We start from the raw sequence: 22,063 nt of genomic DNA, 5'->3' as shown, positions 1-22,063 counted from the left end.
CACCGAGGATGGAGTGGGGCCAGTGTTCTTTGTTTCTCCAGGAATTGCTAAAGAGCAGGGACCCTCTCTTCGGAGTATTGACATTAATCCCCTTTCTTTCTCCTGTGTGTTCCTCTCTTCATCCTCCCCCCACCCCCAGGCGGATGTTTCCTAGTTACAAAGTGAAGGTGACTGGCCTTAATCCTAAAACAAAGTATATTCTTCTCATGGATATTGTTCCTGCGGATGACCACAGATATAAATTTGCAGATAATAAATGGTAGGTTCCAGATTTCCAAAGGGCAGGGAGGGCTGGCAGGAAATTGTGATGCCTGTCTCACCCCTGGCAACCGAACAAGCAAGTGCATCACCATCATCACCATCACCACCTCCACCATCACCATCATCACCATCACCACCTCCACCATCACCATCATCACCATCATCATTTAGCTCCTACTAAAGCTCAGGCTTGTGTGCCTATTGTGAAGCATAGAAAAGTGTTGCTCCCGTTTCATAGACCTGAAAACTAAGGCTGGCAGGAAGTGAGGGGATCTTGTGTGCTTCTACATCCATATAGGCTGCACTTTTATTTTATTTTTTAAAAGGGTATTGTTACCAAGTACTAGATATATTTCTGGGGGGCATAAAACCATTTACAGTTATTTTTTATGAGTTACCTGCTTTCAACATGACTTTTTTTTTTTTTTAATGAAACTGCAAAACTGGCCAATGGCTTTAACTGGTGAAGCAGTCAGCAGAGGAGAAACTATTTGTGGTCTCCACTGCTCCTTAGGCAGCCGGCAGCAGGGCACAGTTCAGAGCTCCTTTTAAAGGACTTAAAGCATTTTCAGGAGTTTTGAGCGTGCATATTTTCAAATACCACTAATAATTTGTGGGCAGCAGGGTTTTGAGGTCCCATACGGTCCGGGTGTTGGGCTAGGAAGGCAGGCCAGGGGCTTTTTGGAAACAGTGTGGTGTGCTCTGGGGCAGCAGGGGACTGTAAAGGACTGAAGGAAACTAGAATGTACCCAGAACAGTCCCCTCTAGCAGCCCTTTTCAGGACAGCTACCCCCTGGGTCTCTCATCTCCTTAACTCAGGTCTGTAACTGGCAAAGCTGAGCCTGCCATGCCAGGCCGCCTTTATGTGCACCCAGACTCCCCGGCAACCGGAGCACACTGGATGCGACAACTTGTCTCCTTCCAGAAACTGAAGCTCACCAACAACCACCTGGACCCATTTGGGCACGTAAGTAGCCTGGCACCCACCCCCCCCCCCCCCGCCAGTGGGTGGGACAACCCCCACCCCTACCTCCATACCTCTCTTTGGGTCTCTATCTTCTGACTACCCCTCCCTCTTCTCCTTCTTTCTCCTACTTCCCTAACGTTCTCCCCAAGATCCCATTTACATGACCCCAAGCTGCCCCCCCCATCCCCCCAGCGCAACTAGTTGGAACCCTCCCTCAGTCTAGGATTGTCAGCCAGAGCTGCCATACCCAGCTCTTTTATCTTTCTAATCTGAACAGTCCTGTTTCACCACCGCCCCCCAAGCCTGTTCTTAGAATCCCCCCTCTTTGTCACCTCCTCAGTTAGATGGTAACCCTGGCTTTCTTTTTCCCTCTTAACTATTCTGTCTCCACCACTCTCCAACCAACCGAGAAAACAATCTTTCCTCTGCCCACCCTGTGGTCCATCCCAGGATCTATCTTTTCCCGGGGGGGGGGGGGGACTGGAGATAGGTTTTTAGGAGTCCCTGTTTCCAAGCTCTGCTTTATGATCTATCTTTCCCAGGTCAGGAGAGCGCAGAGTTCATGCTTCCTCTTTTACAGGTGACAAAGTGACCCCTGGTTTCAGAGCTTACTTATTTTTTTTATTGCATATGAGTGCTTTATCTGCAGAAGAGGGTATCAGATCACATTATAGATGGTTGTGAGCCACCATGTAGTTGCTGGGAATTGAACTCGGGACCTCTGGAAGAGCAGGCAGGCACTCTTAACCACTGAGCCATCTCTCCAGCCCCTAGATCAAAATCTTAAACCCAGAGTCTCTTTGGCTTTAAGAGAGCTTCTAATGGTCTCTCAGCCCTGCCTCACCCTTCTTTTCCCAAAGAACAGCAAGACACTGGTGTAAGTTTAACTTTTTAACAACTATATTTTATTATGAACTTATTAAACAAACCTAGGAGCATGTCTTGAAGTGTTGTAATCAACACACAGGCCTTTGGAGAAATACCCTCAAATAATTTGCTTTGGTTTTGGATTCTCCATTTAGAACTCTTTGCTAGACGGCTGGCTCAACTCTCTTCCTTGGATATCCTATACTCATGGTTGCTTTTGCAAAGGGAAGTCCAAGGGAGGGGAGAGGATATTCCCAAGTTCATACAGTTTGTTTGGGGACAGGGGTTTTGTGGGGTGGGGGTGGGAGGTAGACACACATTTTCCAGGTTAGAGGAATGAAGGGCTGGGCAGGATGTACTTGGGGCCAAGTTCAAATGAGCAATCTGCTCTTTCTGAATGATGGTGACAGAGGTCCCCAGCTGGGACCTGGGAAGAGTAGAGGGTCTCAGGGTGATCCCCTGAGGGGGTTCTGCATGTGAGAAGGGGGAAGGCTGGGTTGCTGGTTAGGAAAGTTTACCCAGAGCACTTCTTATGACTCACTGAATTCATAGTGATTGCAGTGCAGTGGTGTCTGGTGCAGGGTTAGAAGGCTTGGGATACCCCTGTAGTTACTAACCAGATGGTTAGATTCAAGGTCTTGGGAGGATCTGCCTGTTTTCTTCCTCTGGTTCCCTCCTCCTGAGTGCTGGGACCTTTGAATGGGGGTGGGGGGCTTCCTACCATGGAAGTTTCAGCTAGCAACTGAGTCTGTCTCCCAGTATCACTTCAGCTCTAAGCTGCCCCTCTCTTTTTTTCTGAGTGCTTTTTTTGGGGGGTCATTCTGGGGTAGACATCCAAGAAACGTCCTTGGCCCTATAAACAGATACAAGCCACTTAGCAGGGTGTGTGTGTGTGTGTGTGTGTGTGTGTGTGTGTGTGTGTGTGTATGTGTGTGTGTGTGTGTTTCGGTTCTCTCTTAGCAACCTATAGAAAAGGAGAGAAGTATTCTACTCTGACTTTGAATCTAGAGTCACCCTGATGGAATTAGGGGCCATTAGATTACCCTCAATCTGAAGTCTCCACACTGTCCCCAGCTGTCAAAGCAATTTGGTTAAGCTGTGGGGACGGCTGCGCTGGCCCTGGGATTGTGGTAGTCAAGCCTGGGGCCCCAGTGCGTCTCTCTGTCGCCACACTGCTGGTCAGCCAGCATCATTATAAGCCTGGTGGCCGGTGTGTGTGTGTGTGTGTGTGTGTGTGTGTGTGTGTGTGTGTGTGTTTAGACCTGGACACCCCAGGCAGGAACTAAGAGGTCAAATCTCCAGGGCTTTGCTCCAGGATTGGGCCAGGGATTCTGCAAACCAGAACCAGTAATGCAAATAATCGGAGACACCCTGGGGATCCTGTGGGAAAAGCAGTCCAGGTTTGGGGAAGGGGTTAATGTGGCCTGTTGCTTTAGAGAGTTTTGAATGACTATTAAACAGCCACACACCCCCTCCCTGCATCAAAATTTAGGCATCATCTGGACAGCAAACCCAGTTTTATTTCTATGGATGCTTATGCAGGACTTCGGCCTCCAGCCAGATCATGCAGCGGGGGATCCTGCTTGCTCCCCTCCTCCCTTTCCTAATACTAATGGTGTGGTCGTAGCACTAGCAGCCATCTGCGGCAGGGGTAAGGCTCACTTGGAGTACCCCAAGAAGGGAGAACACAATCTCTTTCCCAGCAGATGGAGAGATTCATCTTTGAGTCTCAAATGTTGATACAGAGAAAGGAAACCTCCAAGTCAGCCAGTCCCTGCCTCAGGGGTTGACAGGGAGGCACTTCCAAACCCTCACCTCCCAGTCCTAGGAAGCCAGACCCAACCCTCCTATACCAAAGCATCCCCATCTCTGTCTCTGTCTCCCTGCCCCTCCACTGTCTCCTCCTTTTCATATTTCAAAACAAAGGGTTGAGGTTTGAGGTCTATCAGAGGCACCAAGCCTCAGAGAATCCCAAACTGCTCTGCCTCTTGGCTGGGTCAGCCTTTGGCCTTCTTCAGAAGGCATTTCGGGGGTGGGGGTGGAGTGGGGCGATGTATGCCATGACTGTTTGTATGTATGCACATACATTCTTCCTGTCCCCTCACTGCTACATTGCCGTCCAGCTTTCCCTCCCAGCCCCTGCTGGTTCCTGCGTCCAGACTTCCCAGGCTCCCGTTGGGGGCGGGAAGTGCCCTTATACACAGAGTTAATTTATTAAGCAAACTTTATTAAGAATTCTGATTTACTGCTCTGTGTGCTTTGGGTAGGTTCCTGGAATATTACCTTGACTTTCTTATGTGAAAATTGTCATTTTTGAAATGTTTCTTTTAAATGAAATCACTGGCCTCTTTTCAGAACAGAAGGGGAAAAAAGACTTTTTTTTTTCTTTCTTTCTGAAAGCCCATATAATAAAGCTAATTGGCAGTGCAGATGGGGGAGGAGCAAGGACCTAGCTGGAAACAAAGGGAGTTTTGATTTTTTTCTTCCAACAATCTCATTTTCTCTGTTATTTTTAGATTATCCTGAACTCCATGCACAAATACCAGCCCCGATTACACATCGTGAAAGCAGACGAAAATAATGGATTTGGTTCAAAGAATACTGCGTTCTGCACCCACGTCTTTCCGGAGACCGCGTTTATCGCTGTGACTTCGTACCAGAATCACAAGGTAAGCCCCAAGACTCTGGCCGCCTGCACTCGGGGCCCGCCTGCTGCTTTACGCGGACGCATGCGCTGGGTTCTCACCGGAATGCCTTGCTTAATGGCTGAGGTTGAGGTTGGGTCCACAAGTCCTGCAGCGTCAGCTGCTTTTCTCCTGGAGGGTGGGGTGGGGGCACTGAGGAGAGGCCGAGTTGGAGCTGTTTGCATTGTATTCACGGTCCGGAGAATCTCTCTTACGCATTCATCCTTTTCTAGTTAGAACCGAACTTGTCACGTCATGCTCTTGGTACAACTGGTGTGAGCGACAGAAAGGGTGGGGAGAAAGGTGGTTTTGTGCTGGGACGGGTGGCTAGTGCTACCCTTGATGAGGATTGCCTTCTGTGTTGAGAACTTTGTCCTGGTTTTTCTAGGAGCCTCAAGTGGCCAATGGGGCAGGTGTCCTGATCGGGCTTAACTGGGGGAGGGGAAGTCCGCGCGAGCTCAGTGGAGACTGTCCCCTCCCCCTCATGTGGGTGCAGTTAGCTGTAATGGTTGTAAGGCTGACTGGGGAAGCCAGAGATCAGTCTCGGGCAGGTTTAGTTCCGGGCCATCCAGAGTAGGTCGTTCTGGTGCTGGCTAGGTGGCAGATAGTGCCTCAACTATCCTCCGTTAGAACTCACTGTGGGTAGGCTCCGAAAATGATGGCTGACTCCTTCCAGATCAGTGAGAACTTCCTTTCCTTGCCCCAGAAGAAACCCCTGACCCCTCCCCAACACAATTTTTTTTTTTTTTTTAAGGGAAGGAACAGGGCTGACCACAGCAAGGGCAAAATGGTGAGGTCAGCTGCTATGATTTAGCGAAATTGTGTCTCTCACACTCCCAGAAATTGGCTTCCTCATTTAACTGTGGTCACGGCACCCGATAAAGGATCCCAGACTGGACACAAATACCTCGTCCACCTCCCACTCAGGCAAACCCAGGTCCATAGAGGAAGGTGTGCGTGTGTGCATGCTCGCGAACATATAAAATAACCTTTAAGGTGTGGATCCTTGGATCTTTGGCATGGCCTGAATTCTGTCGTGATAATGTTACGTCATATGCACAATAGAGTAAACATTCACTGTTCCTTTTCCTCCTTTTTGTTTTTAGCTTTATACAGTATGCATTTTATTGTTTGTTTTTGAGCGCACTGGAGTTTGAACTCATGGCTTTGAACATTGCTAAGCATACATAGCTGCATTTCTGGCCCCTTGAAGACTGCTATGGGACATGTGACATGTGGGCATACCTCCCAACATGGTCACATTTCTGTGTGTATGTGCACTCTGTGTGTGTGTGTGTGTGTGTGTAGTTGTACATGTGCTACAGCGTGCTGGCCAAGGTCACAGGACAACTTGTGGGAGCTGGTTCTTTCTTTCTTACCTTTCTGTGAGTTCCTGGAACTGAACCTCCAGCTTGGTGGCAAGCACTCTTACCTCCTGAGACATTTTGCTGGCCCATGTATGAGTTTTGAGCACAGTCCTTTGGACTGTGGGTCTGAACATTCACAGATCTGCCAGTGTGGGTCTCCAGCCACACATTTGGGTGTACGTTTATTGACTGCATAGATGCTCCACAGGACCTGCTTTCTGTGTTAGTTGGGTCTGGGGCTCTAGTTGACGAGCACACGAAGAAGGTCTTTTCAGCCAGCTGGGCAGATTCTGGACATGCACACAGGACACAAGATCTTCTTTATTTCTTCCCTGCGGAGCCCCAAAGTTGTTAATTATCCGTGTGGAGAGCCCAAAGGACAGACTTCCCAGTCACGTTCAAAACCCTTGAAAACATTCAACTGGATATATGACGTGTGACTTAAATAAGCGCTCCATGGTTTCTTATGATTTGTAGACAGCGTCTCTCACTTTATTGTCCCAGCTGGAACGGGTGTTGAGGCGGCTGAGGGCACGGGTAAGCCAGCTGAGATGCTAACACCATGTGGATTGAGGGCTGGACCCCATAGGGAGGCAGAGTTTTCAGATTCAAAGGCAGGCTCTAACTCAGTTTCCCACCTGTAAAATGGGAGTCTCAACACCCATTTCGTGGGGCCCTTGCTAGGGTGACAACAACAATCGCGTAGGTGACAAGGCAGTGGTGTGGATCTGGCCACTGGTCAGTTTGCTCACTGGGCAGCAGCTCCGTTCAAAACTTCGGCGGTGTTTTTGGAAAACTCTTTGGCCACTCTGCCATCACTCCTTGATTATAATAAAATCTGAGTGACTGACATTTTAAAATTAGGTCTTATTTTTGTGGTTGAAAAATAACTGAAAATACTGGGTCCTGTGGTTTCCTTGGTTCGTTGTCAACCAAGAACTAACTTGTTTTGTTTAGGATGAATGAGTTTGGGGAAAATATTCTGGGTGAGTGAACAGCCAGGAATACCGAGGGAATGAAGGCCCAGTGTGGGAAAGGGCTCAAAGACCACAGTGCACCAAGGATGCTTTCTCCCTGTGAGCTAGCGCCAGGTAGGGCTGAGCGTGTGGCAACGTTCCTTCCCTAGGCTTATAAGGCACACACTCAGGACTCTTAATGATGAGCTGTATTTCCTCAGGCCAGCTGTGACCCTGAGCTGGATTTGGGAGTTATTTCCCCAGATGTTTGACAGCCTGAAAGGAAAAAAAAAAAGAAGAAAAAAAAAAAGATTTTTAAAAACTCCGAATCTTCCCCAGCTACAACGTTCACTCAGGAAACACATTTTTGTTTGGATTTTCACAGCAGTTGTCAGCAGCTCCCAGCACACTGCCTGGAAATATGTAGGTGCTAAACACAAGTCACTCAGGTTTTTCATTTCCCGGCTCTTACTGCAATGGTTGTGTATGCAAGTGTGCATATCCCTCAATGTTAACTGATTTTTCCATCCCAAGGAGCTTTGCTCTAGCTTAAGTCCTTGTGTATGGAGTTCATATTTATGAGGTATGAGCTTTCTGGTTGGGACCAGGAAATGAAGCCCCTAGTGAGAGACATAATTAAGATTTTTTTGGCCCTCATGAGTTGTTTCCCCCCCAAAAGCAAGAATTTGCAACAATTATTTTCATTAATTTTTACAACCGCTGTCTCACCAGTTGGAGCCGGCATTTATATTTGTCCCCCACCCCCACCCCCACCCCCACCTCCCCCGGATATCCGTTTTTATGCTGATTTTGGAAGGGAGTGCGTTTGTACGGTAAATAGAAGTAGGTTTCCCTGGAGGTTTTTGGTAGGCGAAGGGCTTCCAGGTGTGTGGATTTGGGGGCTCCTAAGCTAACATGCAGCCTGGGGGAGGGGGGGTTATAGAGTGGTTTATAGTGTGCCAGGAAGTGTGCAAAAGAAGATGTGCTTCAGTAGCAGATGAGCCTATCTAGAAGGGTTTCTCAAGGATGATTCTATATGTGTGTGCACATGTGCCTGTGGTGTGTGTGTGTGTGTGTGTGCACGCGTGCACATGCATGTGTGTGTTTGCCTGTGGGGTGTGTGTGTACATGTGTATATGTGTGCCTATGGAGTGTGTGTGTGCATATGTGTATGTGTGTGTGAATGCACATGTATGTGTGTGTTTGCCTATGGAATGTGTGTACATATGTATATGCATGCATGTGGTGGTGTGTGTATGTTTGTGTGCACACATGTGTGCATATGTGTATGTGTGTGCATGCACATGTTTGTGTATTTGCTTGTGGTGTGTGTGTATATGTGTGTGTGTATATACATCTGCATGTGTGTATGCATGCCTGTAGGGTGTGTGTGTGTGTGCATGTATACTTTCATACTATGCCCACAAGTGGAGGTCAGATGACAGCTTGAGGGAGTCTAGTCTTTCCTTCCCTCCTATGGGTCCTGGAGATATAACTCGGGTTGCCAGATTTCACTGGGAACACGTTTACTAGCTGTGCCATCTCACTGGCCCCATCTTATCTTTGAGACAGGCTCTTTTACTGACCCCAGAGCTCACCAGTTGGCTAGACTGGCCGGCCAGTGAGTTCCTGGGGACCCTCCTGTGTCTGCACATCCAGAACCAGTGTTCGGTGGGACCTGGAACTCAGATCTTCATGGCTGTGCTAGGGGCACAACACGCCCCTGCCTGATCCGTCACCCCAAGCCTCCCCAGCAACGCTTATGTCCTGCAGGTGTCTATGCTGTCCCTGAAAGAAGTGAGTGTAGGGTGTGGTGCAGGACTGAGCTCTGGAGGAACGCGTGCAAAGCTGTGGACTCTGTTTCCAATGCTGCCCAAAAGGAGACGTTTGTAATCAAATCAAATATGCTTGAGTGTATCTATAACTAATTAGTTTTTATTCTGTGCAATGAGTTTTTGTCTGAAGCAGAGTCTTGGTAAGAGACCTCAGCCTCAGGACCCTGCTGCTTCCACCTTGAGCATGGTAGGTTGCAGGTGTGGACTGCCACAACTGGCTGCTGGCATGGCTTTGGATGCCTTAAATGTGTGACCTGAAGTGACGTAGAAAGCACGTGAGCATATGTATGTGCATATATGTTTGTCGGTGCCCACAGTGTCCTGGAGAAGGAATTGCAGATAACCGTGGGCCACTGTGTGGGTTCTGGGAAGAGCAGCCAGTGTTCATAAGCCATTTTTCCAGCTCAGCAAAAAAAAAAAAAAAAAAAAAAAAAAAAAAAAAAAAAAAAAAAAAAAAAAAAATATATATATATATATATATATATATATATATATATATAACACACAAGAACAATAATAAAGCCCATGGTTTCCACTTTTCCTTACACCAACTTTGAGTCCTAAATTCTTAAAGGACAGTGATGTTCTGGCACGCACCCTGGTTTCACATCACCACTTGTCTCCAGTATTGTAAGAACTGACACGTTCAGTGGCTTCAGTGTTTGGGGTCACAGGGGGCATGAGGGGCAGAGGGCTTGTCCCACCCTGTTTAAATTATCTAATTATTATTACTCTTTAAAAAATAATAGGATCTCATGCAGCCCAGGCTGACTTTTAACTCAGTACATAGTAACGACCTTGATCTTTTAATCCTTCTGCCTCCATTGCCTGAGTGCTGGGGTCACACGAGTGTGACGTCATGTCTTACTCACGCTTCCGCAATTGAACACAGGGCTTTTCTGCACGCTGCGCAGGCTCTCTGTCATCTAGGCTGTATACCCAGCGCAAATTATTTATTATAGCTGTAACTATCACAAGGCCTTGTTATGTAGCTCGGGCTGGCCCCAAACTCTTCACCCTCTTGCCTCAGCCTTCAGAATGCTGAGACGACAGGTGTGTGCCGGCATACATGGTTTTTACGTGATCTAGTTTCCAGTTAGGTTTTGCTAAATCATTCCTTAAAAAATGATTTGTCCTTCGTTGGGTTGCGTTTTATGACAACATCTCAGACGGACAAGCAGACCTCTGTATTCAGAAGCACGCATTTCAAAGACGGCTTTATGAACTGATTTATAGACTCCGACTGACCACGAAGAGTTCAGCCTAAATCAGAAAGCAATAGGCTGGGCCGTGTAGGCCTGTGATGCTAGCACTCCCGGAAGCTGAGGCAGGAGGATCAAGGATTAGAGGCCAGAATCCAGGAGAACCCAGGAGTGCTGGAGTCACCTGATATACAAGAAAAAGATGACAAACTCTCCCTTTTGGTATCCACAGGAAGTTCTGAAACCAAAGCCCGCCTTCTGGTTGGAAAGAGGAAGTTGATGCTGTTAGCGAAGGTTCTAGCACAAACTAGTCCTGAACTAAAACTCATGGATCAGACGAACTGGTTGAAATGGGAGAGCAAACAGTCTGCAGTAACAGGCCTAGTTAACGAAAGAACGAGGGAGAGAATATGTGTATGCATGTATATACATATTTATAAAGTATTTTAAGTCAACCAATTAAAACAAAAAGATTTACCTTATTTTAAATCATGTATATCTGCATGGGTCTGTGTGTGAGTTTGCGCACATGGCTGCAGGTTCCGGAAGAGGCCAAAAGAGGATGGTGGATCTCCTGGAGCTGAAGTTATGGACAGCTGTAAGCCACTTGATGCGGGCGCTGGGAATCAAACTCTGGTCCTCTGCAGGAGCAGTGTGTGCTCTTAACACGCAGCCATCTTCTCAGACCCGATTTGTCCTTGTTATTGTGTGTGTGCCACAGCACCTGTGGCGGTCAGAGGACAACTTCTCGGAGGCAGTCCACTCTTTCTGCCATTGCATGGGTTCTGGGAATAGAGCTCAAGATCTCCAGGCCTGCTCAGCAGGTGCATTGTGAGCTGAGCCATCTCACTGGTCCTAAGAGCAGTTATTAAATTTATCAGAAAGTTATTTGAGTGTGCTTTTGCGTGTGGTGTGTGGTGCATGTGCTCATTGCATGTATGTGTATGTGTGTGCAAGTGTGTACGTGAGTGTATGTGTGTATATGTGTGTGCATGTGTGTATATACATGCGCACATGTGTGTCTGTATGTGCGAGTGTGTTTGTGTGTGTGTGAAGGGATGCTGCAAGTGCCAGGACATTGGTCTGGAGGACAGAGGACAATTTGTGGGAGTCAGTTTTCTCCTTCTGTCCATGTAGGTCATGGGGATTGAACTCGGGGCATCAGGTTTGAAGGCAAAGTTCATTTTCCTAGGTGGATGCACTGCTGGGTGGGTAAGACAGTTCTCAGGGTGTGAATACGATCCAGCTACAGAGTGAAACTCCAACTGATCCATTAACCCTCTAGTTTTCTATTAGAGAGTTTTAGCTCAGGACTAGTTTGTGCTGGAACCTTCTCTAATGACTTTTTCAACTTCCTCTTTCCAACCAGAAGGCAGGCTTTGGTTTCAAAACTTCCTGTGGATATCAAAAGAGAGAGTTTGTCATCTTATATTGACTACCAAGTGACTCCTCCACCGGACTTAGATTCTCCTTTGTCATATACAGTTGGGAAGAATATTTCTGGGTAAAATAATTTTGAACAAAAAGGGAGTTGTTTTAAATAAAAATCGTAGCTGGGTGTGGGGTTACAGGTGTAACCCCGGTACTTTAGAATCATCTTTGGCTGGAGGCCAGCCTAGGCTGCATAGTGAGACTTGGTCTCTGAAAAACAAAAGCAAAACAAACAAACAAACAAACAAACAAACAGAACAGACAAGCAAAAACTTAAAATGGAACTGTCCCAGCAGACAAAGTACTTGTTTACTTGCTACAATGACCTGAGGTCTGGAGTTTGGATCACTTGCACGTGTGTGTGTGTGTGTGTGTGTGTGTGTGTGTGTGTGTGTGTGTAAATCAAAACAAAACAGACTCCAATTTAATAGGAGAGGCATACAAATGCTCTTAGATGTGGCACTGGCCCTGAAGGAGAACTCCAAGCCATTGACGGCAGTCACAAAGCCCTCGTGCCCATCATATGATTCTATGTGTGACAGCTGAACTCACACACAACTTTTAGGAAACACTTCTAGCAAATTCCATATGGATGCAGTCCGCCACCTGGATCCACTATTACGTTGACGCTAATACAGTATGTGCTGATGGCTTAAATTAAAGTGCTGGGCCTTGAACCAAAACATGAAAAAAAAAACCACACAGTTCTGCTACAGGGTTGTGACACAGATTTTAAAGACAGAGTTTCCACTTCCTTGCCTAGAAAACCACAGAGGGTCAGATCCACGGGACAGCTACCATCTGTGGAAGCCCCAGACGTCCATGTTTATTGTACCGGGCAGCGTTTTACACCTGGGCTAGTCAGTACTGTCTGCAAAATGGTGAAATGGGGCATGGCCAGACCTTTGGAAGCTACGATCAAGATGTGTTTTTCTGCGACGGGGAGATTACCACATTGTGTGGGATGTGCAGTCACTATGTCAACACTCATGGCTTTCTCAGGAAGACGGACCAAATGTTGAGGTTTCCTTTTTCTTTGAAATGCAAAATGCCCAACATACAGATGAGCGCGTACACACACACACACACACACACACACACACACACGATGATGATGATGATAAAGAATATGCCTTCAATTAATGAGTAAACCAGATCCAGGATTTCCGGCTCCTTTTAACAATGGTCTGATTTAAGACACTTTTCAAAGCCTCAGCTGCAGCGGTGAATCCTGTCAGTGTGATGGACTGCACTATGTCTGGGGGGGGGGTGGGCAGGGGTGGTAGTGGTCTCTTTTCCATGATACTTGCTATGCACTCTTGTCCCAAGGTCCTCTTGTGGTAATCAAGTATGAACCAACTTGCCCTCCCTCCTCCTCGCAGATCACACAGCTGAAAATTGAGAACAACCCCTTTGCCAAAGGCTTTCGGGGCAGCGATGACATGGAACTACACAGGATGTCACGGATGCAAAGGTAAGAAATCTGGCCAAATGCACCCCACAAATCCCCCCCATCAGCATTCTTGCCATCCAACAGAGAAAGAGATCTCTCATTCTCGTCTCTGTCTCTCTCTCTCTCTCTCTTTGTGTGTGTGTGTGTGTGTGTGTGTGTGTGTGTGTGTGTGTGTGTAGGTCAAAGGTCAAAACAGGTACCTTGCTCAATCACTTCTCCACCTTATTTTTTGAGCCAGAGTCTTTCACTGAGTGTAAGCTCCCTGATTTCAGCCAGGCTGGCTGGCCATTGAGCTCCAGAGGTCCTCCGATGTCTGCTTTCCCACAAGGGGGGGGGGGGTTGCAGGCAAGCCTCACCATGCCTGGATTTTGCTATGGCATCTAGGGACTCAACTCAGGTCCTAATGCATGTGCAGCTGGCACTTTATGGAAAGAGCCAACTTCTCAGCCCCCAGTCCCTTTTCTTATAACCCATATGATGTGGATGGGTGTGTTCAGGCAGCCTGCAGTGTGAGCGTCCAGGTGGGGGACTGTGGAATCCAGCCCACCAGGCACCCAACGCCACATGCCTCCTCTTCCTTTCTTGTGTCCCACTCCTCCTCCTGAAACCCTTTTCCCTTCTTCCCATCCATCTCAGCTGATGAAGGCTGTTCTTTTGGCAACAGCTCTCTATTAGTGAAAGAGAAGTTAACAACTCGGCTTCCTGGGGGTAAAACACAGGCCAACTTGACACCAGGTGGTGTCCAGGGCACCCTGAGGAGTGGGGGTGCGGGGTTGGAAGCCAGTGCTAAAAATAATTTGCTAGTTTTACATATCCTGTGGTCGCAGCCGCTGATATGACAAATAGAAGGGGTTGGAACAAACGTACAAGAGAGGGAATTGGGTCTGATTGAAAGGATTGAATGTGCAAAGTCAGTTTGTGCTCTCAACTTCCAGTGTAACCCACTACAAGGCAAGATAATTAGAAATCCCATCTTGATCCCCTTGACAAAATGCATGCTCAAATACACACAGGCGCACACACACAGGCACACACCAACACAGGTACACACATACATGTGCATACTCATGAATGCACACATGCACTCTCTCTCTCTGTCTTTCTTTCCACTCTCACTGGGTTTAGTGATTCTAAATAAAATTAAATCATTGATGACACCTGGAAGAGAGGAAACGGGAGAGTCAGTTAGATAGCAAGACATAGTCATTCAACAAAGGGCAAGGGACCAAAGTAAGAGAAAGGAACAGAGGCCCCAGTGGTCTTGGGGTCTAACCATTGGGCTGAGAACCGTGTGCTGTAAATTTAATTTAATTAAAAATATTATTATTTTGTTTGCATGAGTATTTTGCCTGCACACAAGTCTGTGTACTATATATGTCCAGTGCCATTGAGGCCAGAAGAGGGCATCAGATCCCCAGGAACTGGAGTTACAAATGGTTGTGAGCTGCCATGTGAGTGCTGGCAATTAAGTTCAGGTCTTCAGTAAAGAGTAACAAGTGCCCTTACCTGCTGAGTTCTCTCTCTCCAGCCCCAAGCATATTTAAACTCAATATTTTCAAACTGCACTTTGAAATTGGCACTTGCTGTAGTTTTAGGGTCAGAGGAGTCTGTGCCGACAAAAAAAAAATCCCCTCTAAGCAGAGATGATACAACTGCCTGAGGACCCCAGAAACCTAAGGTCAGAGTCATGTCCCACACTGATGGTGACTTTGCTGGAGAAGTAGCCACAGCCACTGCTGAAGCCTTGTCTGAGAGCAACAGGTGAAGGTCCATCCTGGACTACTTTGTAGAAGCACAGGTCACCAAAGGATCTTAGCATCACTCACCTCTTACATCCTTTCTACAAGAGAAGAGGTCAGGGGCAGCCCCTCTACAGCTTCCTCAGTTCCACAGAGCATATCTCTTTCCTTGCTAAGGACAGAACTCAAGTTCCTTTGCACAATAAGCCCATGCTGGCCTGATTCTTCCTCTTCCTCTTCATCGTCTTCATCTTCACCTTCTTCTTCTGATTTTTCCAGACAGCGTTTCTCTGTGTAGCCTCGGCTGTCCTGGACTCACTTTGTAGACCAGGCTGGCCTCGAACTCACAGAGATCCACCTGCCCCTGCCTCTCAGAGTACTGGTATTATTACAGGCGTGCACAACCGCTCCCTGTTGCCCAATTCTTAATGCATCCTCCTTGGCGGCGGCAGCCTCTCGTCTTACACTGACTGCTACCCTCTTCTCCTCTGGAGTCTTTTCCACACAGTCCCATAGAGAGCCTTGGAAAAGACAGGCAGATAAGATCACCGTACAACTGGGAACTCTCCTGGTTCTGATCATGGGAGGGAGGTCCAGATCTCTTAACATTGACCAACCACACCCTTCCTGTCAGGCCCTGCTTCCCCCCTCCCCCAACCCCCTTATGGGCTCTATCTGTTTGGCTCCTGGTAAAGGAGGCACACCGAACCTGTTTGCTGCTCTTGATCAGTTTGCTGCTGATCATCCCCTGCCCCCCATGCCCCCGGGGCCAGCTCTCAACATCAGTGTGATTCTTGTGGTCCTTTCTTCCTTTAAGGATCTTCCCCAGCTGGGCCATGCTCTTTGGAAGCTCATAGGAACAGGTGTCAGACCGGGAAGGACAGGTGTTTGAGATCTAGGGCACATGGCTATCCTAACCAGTCCGGTCCACCACACCTGTTCCAGTTTGATTAGGTCTCTCTCTGTCCAGGTGTCAGATGGGAAAAGGAGAAAGGGAGGGGTGGAGAGAGGGCAAGGAGGGGAAGGGAAGGGCAGGTCACCGCTGCTTGTCACGTTGACATCAGTCTTTCAGCCTAAGAGCCACAGGTCTTTGTGGCCACATGAGGAGTTGTGTTGGGAAGCTGAGAGGAGGCTAGACCTTCTGGGGGATTAGACAGGGTTTGCCACTATCCAGTTCTTTTGCAGGTGGCCTTAGGGACAGTGATGGAGGAAGCAAAGTGACTGACGTAACAGTTTCAAGGTCAGTCAAAGCTGGGGTTGTCCCTGGCTCTTGTGTCAGTCACCGTACGATTCTGGGAAAGTGAGTTAATGTTCAGAGACTCAATATTCCCACCTGTGAAATGGGTACAAATAAATATACCCTACATGTTTTAACGGTGTTGTAAAAATTACTTGAGACAATGCAGGCAGGGAATCTGGATCCTAGTCCATTCTCAGAACACTGTCTCTGATCCGGGGAAAATCTTCCTGGGACTGCTAGTTCTAAGTTTGTTCAGAATTTATTTTGGGCTCTTGTCCCAGCCCCCAGGTTGCAATAGGTAGTGACAAGCAAGGACTGGGGCTCTTGGAGTCAGCGGTGATAAAGAGCGGCTCACTGTTAATCTTGTAATTCTGTTTCCTGTCCTCCGCACACTCGGTGACAGCTGACTCCAGGAGAAGGAGGAGGAGGAGGGATGAAATCTGGAAGAAGGGAGAAAGAGGCCGGGTTCTGGAGGGCAGCACAGGTCTTCCATACAGCTGGCTTCTGGACCAGCTTGCCCAAGTCCTGGACACTAACTCTGCTTTGCGCTCTCTCTTCTGATCCTGTGTTTAGGAAAACTCGACAGAGACTTAGCTATTCTCCAGTATTCATTTATGGTGTCCAGTTACAGGAGCTACCATCACTCATAATAAACACGGGAGAGCTGGGGAAAAACAAAACCACTTGAACAGCCTGTTTCCCGCTTCTTGTGACAGTGCGCATGCACACACCCAGGTTGTTTAGAAAGGTAGTGGGGAGGGGACAGGGGGCCTGGGCTGCTGAGAAAAACCAGCTTCTCCCCGGCAGTGTTTCTCAAGTCCTAAGAGATGAGAGACTCGGGAGCCGATTTTAGAATTGACTGGATAGAAAACAGGGGAGGGAGAGAAAGGAAGAGGAGGAGAGGAAGTGAAAAAGAAGAGAAGGAAGGAAGGAAGGAAGCTAGTAAGTAGGAAGGCTGGTTAAACTGCCAAGTAACTGAGCCTTCCAGAAGAGGTGATGCTGTCGCAGTAATGCTTCAGACAGCAGACATTCTGCGCCTGCGCACGGCAGCTCAGCCCCAGGAGGGGTTAAGGACTCTGTTGCTGCCAGAGACAACCCTACACCCTGCTTTTCACTGCCTTGAACTTGGCTTCGGTGTCTTTGGAGTCTCCAGACAGCTTGGGAACTTCTGAGAATTGAAAGGTCCTGAGCTGGGACAGGGATCAGGGAAGGTTTATGGAGGGGCTACAGTAGCTCCCGGAAGGATAGGGGTTACATGTGTTGAGGAGGGGTTTCTGGCTCCTGGGAGGGAAGCAGTGGACACACAGGGGCGTGAAGAGTAGGGTATATGTTCCACAGGTCTCAGAGTGGAACCTGGAGAGGAGCAGGGGCAGGGTGACATCGTGAGAACCACTCCCGGAGCCCAGAGTTTGAGATAGTTGAGACAGCAGGGGACAATATCTAGTTCATGCCCTCCCACTCTCAGCTTTGCAAAAGAAAAAAACTGAAGTTCAAGGACTCTTTCTGTAAAGGTTTTAACCTGTTGGTTTATTCCTCTTTCACCTTTATTAAATGCTCGCTGTGTACCAGGCCCTGGGGTTATGCAAAGATAAGCCAGCGTTCAGAGAAATCAGGGCTCAAGTACAGACAAAGGGCATTGAAACTGGGGGGTCCTTGCATAGTTCTGCGGCTCCCCTAGCTCACTGACCACTTGTCTCACCTATGAAAGGGAGGCTAATTACGGACAATCAGGGCCAGTGCAACAGTGAAATGTTGTAATTCAGCTTTCTGATATTGCAACAAAACACCCGACACAATCACCTTAAAAAGAGGAAAGTTTATTTTGGGCCACAGTTCCAGACATTTCAATCCACAGTCAATTAACATGTTCACGTCGGGCCCGTGGCAAGGCAGAGTCCATGGAAGGCAAGAATGACAGCGGCAGTTACTCACCTTGTAGTAAGTGGGAAAGGATGGGTGGGTGGGGGTCCCTCTGAAACCCTACTAAGTCCCGCCTGCTGTTTCCTAGAAACATTTATTATATTTTACCTTTTGTGTATTAGTGCATGGCTGCATGTATATCTGTGTGCCACATATGTACAGTGCTCGCAGAAGCCAGAAAAGGACATCAGAACTGAATTCGAGCTGCCATGTGGGTGCTGGGAGTGGAACCTGGGTCCCCTGAAAGAGCAGCCAGTGCTCCTAACTGCAGAGCCATCTCTCCAGCTCCAGCTCCCTCCCAAGCCTTCAATCCATGGGTCTTTGGGAGAGACTTACCTAAACAATAACTCTCGCTGTCAAACAAATGTCAAGCTGTCCCAAATTGACTGGGCAGTCCTTAGCTTATTATCCCATTCATGGAGGAAGGAAAGGCGAGCTTCCAGGGCACGCACTCTTATGATCTTCCAGCTTTCTGTGGGCTCTTCACTGGCTGTGCACTGGAGCACCCACACACAGCTTCTTCAACACCGGCTCTGTCTATAATAGAAGATCTTTAATGTCCTTCACTGGCCTAGATGGAGTGATAATGGATATTCTGAGGTTTAAAACTACCGGGCTCATACAGAAAGATAAAGCATAGCATTGAGCCGGTGATGTTCCATATGGTCTGTGCTGGGTGATGAGATAGGTGCATATCTGGATGAGGCTACAAGGCAGGTGAACCTGTCAGGGTCACAAATGACTGAGATGCAAGAGATCTCATGGCCAAGGATTCTCTGGTTGTGTTGATGGACTCTTACTAGGAGCTAGCTAATTGGGTGGGTTGACACACTTGGGGGTCTGCGATGGCCTCTGAGAGCGGATGGGAGGAGTGATGCTCCTTCTGTTGTTTTCCCCCTCCTTTAATAGGAAGTGGTCCCTAAGGTAGATATTTCCAGATTTTAATCTGTCCTCAGACAGACAGGGTAGGTAAGTTTGGAGCTCAGGACAGAGGACATCCTTATCTATGGTGATGGGGGCTGGAGAGGAACCCCTTTCTAGAGAATGAGGTGGGTAGAGAGGGTCCCTCTTGTATAGGATGAGGGGGGATGGAGAGGAACCCACTTCTATAGGGTGAAGGCGGGTGGAGGGAAGCCCTGTTCTAAAAGGGTGAGGTGAGGGTGGAGAGGGATCTCATTCTACAGGATGAGGCAGGATGAAGAGGACCACTTTCTGCATGGTGAGGGGTGGGTATTTGATTTCAAGGCAGTTGCCCAGGCCTGGCTGGTACTTTTTACTTCTCTTCTACAGAAAAACCTTGAGTGCTGGTGACGTTTCTGCCAAAGGCAGTCCAGATTGAATGTCTCTCACCCAAAATGTTTGAGCTCAGAGGCCTTCGAGACCTGGGAGTTTTGTGAATTTTGGATTGTTGCATGTATTTAAGAGATCTCCACTCCACACACAAGATTCACTTGTGTCTCAATGCCTTGCACACATAGCCTGAAGGGAATGCTGTATGGTGGGTTTTTTTTTTTTTTATTCAGAGCCTGAGGGTTCTTAGTGTTACTTAATTTACATACTTAATTACATAATTGTTTTTGTCTGTTTGCTGGGGACAGACCCCAGGGCCTTTGCATATGCCAAGCAGCAATGTTCTATCATTGAGATGCATCCCCAGACCTAAACTGCACTTTAAAATTATTATAATAATTAGTGTGTGTGTGTTTTCATGTACACTGCATGTGTACCATGACATTTTTGTGTGTGTGATGGTCAGAGAATAACTTTGTGGAGCCAATTTTTTTCCCCTTTGACTTTATGTGGGGTTCCGGGGATGGATCTCATGTCTCCAGGCTTGTGAGACAAGCACCTTTACCTGCTGAGCCATCTTGCTGGCTTTGTACCTACGCGTTTGATTGCAACAAGTTTCCAGTCTAGGTGTCATCGTGTCCGTGTACAGAAGGCTTCAGGAAATAGAGCGTTTTGGATTTGGGAGTTGAGGACACTCAGCTTGTGCTGATGGACTCTTACTAGGAGCTAGCCAGTTGTGTGGGTCGACACACTTTGAGGATTGTGATGGTTTCAGAGAGCACACGGGACCTGTGCTTTTTTGCTCTTTTAACGGAAAGTGGTCCCTAAGGTAGACATTTGTATATTGCCAGTCTTTCTCGGACCCACTAGCAGCTTAAAGAAGACACAAGACTTCCATAGAGTTTAAAGCTTTTGGCCTTTTACTGGGGCAGACTCTCAGCTAGCTTCTACCTTAACCCGACTTATGGGCACTGTGTCCCTGGCACGTGGCTAGCTCTTTACCTCCCTGCTCATCTCTGGTCTCCCTTCTGCTCCCTTCTGTAGCTCCTTCAAGTCCCTCCTGCTGCTCCAAACTTGCCCAGAAGTTCTGGCCCTTACTTCCTGCCCCAGCTATTGGCCATCAGCTCTTTATCATAACCAATCAGCAGTAAGTCAAGGCCAGATCCATCTCTTTGGTTGTCTTAAGACACTGAGGGATGCTTTCATCTTTTGGGCAGGTGAAGAAGGACAAGCATTTACAAATAGAAAACCTAGTGATGAGCCAAAGAAATAACAGTACCAAAATCCTCCCAGCACGTACCTCTCTGCTACAGTAATCAACAATTGAAAACACAGACACCTTCTCAAATGTAAGGAAACACACCCCAGCATTTATAGATTTTGAGCTGTCCTCAGCCAGATATTGTGGGGCAGTTTGGAGCTCAGGGACACAGTAGCCAGGTCAGAACCTTCCTTCCCCTCTCCCCTGCCCCCATTCCAGTGGCAGGCTTGAGGATCTCAGCCTGGCCACATTATACATGACTGTTATATCCTCTACCTCTGTGTGGCCTTGTACCATTTCCACTGCTTCCTTCTCCCTTCTTTTATTTAAAGATTTATTTATCTTCCTTCTCCCTTCTTAAAGTCCAATGAAATCAGCCAGTGGTGGCGTACGCCTTTAATCCAAGCACTCAGGAGGCAGAGTCAGGTAGATCTCTAAGTTTGAGGCCATCCTGGTCTACAGAGTGAGTTCCAGGACAGCCAGGGTTACACAGAGAAACTCTCGTCTCAAACACACACACACACACACACACACACACACACACACACACACACACACACGCACAACACACACACACACACACGCATGCATGTGCACATATAAAACAAATTCAATGAAAGCAAGAAAGATCTGGAATACTTGTAGTATATACTATTTCAAGGGACTCGTGGGGCTGGGCCCTTCCAAAGTTATATTTCTTCTGCAGTAGGGTTCCTGCCTCTCTCTATTCCTTTGCTTGTAAATCAATTTTCAGCCTCTGACCACACATGCCTGACTTTTGTAGGAAGGCTTAGCACTCTTGCCTTCTCTTGCTTGTGGCTAAAGGCCAACAGAATGCCTGGTAGTGGAGAAGTGACTTGAGCTGTTTTTGTGCCAGCAGCCTAGACTCCCCACCCTCCTGTGATTCCAGCTCCCCTGGAGGAAGCACATTTATCTCAAACAAGAGTGAGGCTGTGTGTGGAAAGCCCAGCCATGAGCAATGTAGAGTCAGTGTTGTCCTCAGAGCCTCCAACTGGGATGCTGGAGAGCAGATGGGATGCTTGGATAGGCTAGCTCCCCACATTCTTACCTGCACAGTCACCCCTCCCACATCTCTACCCCTGCCTTAGGGCATTTGCCTTCTAGAGAAGGGTCTGTGGGCCACTCATTCGTTCATCTACACTTTCACCATTTTTTTTTATTAATTTATTCTTGTTACATCTCAATGTTTATTCCATCCCTTGTATCCTCCCATTCTTCCCTCCCTCCCATTTTCCCATTAGTCCCCTCCCCTATGACTGTTCCTGAGGGGGATTACCTCCCCCTGTATATGCTCATAGGGCATCAAATCTCTTCTTGGCTACCTGCTGTCCTTCCTCTGAGTGCCACCAGGTCTCCCCCTCCAGGGGACATGGTCAAATGTGAGACACCAGAGTACGTGAGAAAGTCATATCCCACTCTCCACTCAACTGTGGAGAATGTTCTGACCATTGGCTAGATCTGGGTAGGGGTTTAAAGTTTACCGCCTGTATTGTCCTTGGCTGTTGCCTTAGTTTGAGCGGGACCCCTGGGCCCAAATCTGCCTATCATAATGTTCTACTTGTAGGTTTC

General features: G+C 47.8%; 1 protein-coding gene across 4 annotated transcripts in view; it reads left to right on the top strand.

Moving 5' to 3' along the window:
• Tbx5 (T-box transcription factor 5) overlaps window positions 1–22,063 on the top strand; it is a 53,641-nt gene that overhangs the window by 8,413 nt on the left and 23,165 nt on the right. For all 4 annotated transcript variants that reach the window (XM_051161609.1, XM_051161612.1, XM_051161610.1 and 1 more), the window contains 4 exons: window positions 140–259; window positions 1,081–1,228; window positions 4,612–4,764; window positions 12,953–13,044. In XM_051161609.1, the coding sequence (XP_051017566.1) occupies window positions 140–259; window positions 1,081–1,228; window positions 4,612–4,764; window positions 12,953–13,044 (513 nt within the window). The remainder of the gene's footprint in view (window positions 1–139; window positions 260–1,080; window positions 1,229–4,611; window positions 4,765–12,952; window positions 13,045–22,063) is intronic.

The sequence above is a fragment of the Acomys russatus genome, chromosome 19 (assembly GCF_903995435.1).
Source record: "Acomys russatus chromosome 19, mAcoRus1.1, whole genome shotgun sequence".
NCBI lineage: Eukaryota > Metazoa > Chordata > Mammalia > Rodentia > Muridae > Acomys > Acomys russatus.
The sequence above is the reverse complement of the archived record's forward strand: the minus strand, read 5'-3'. Positions and strand labels throughout refer to the sequence as shown.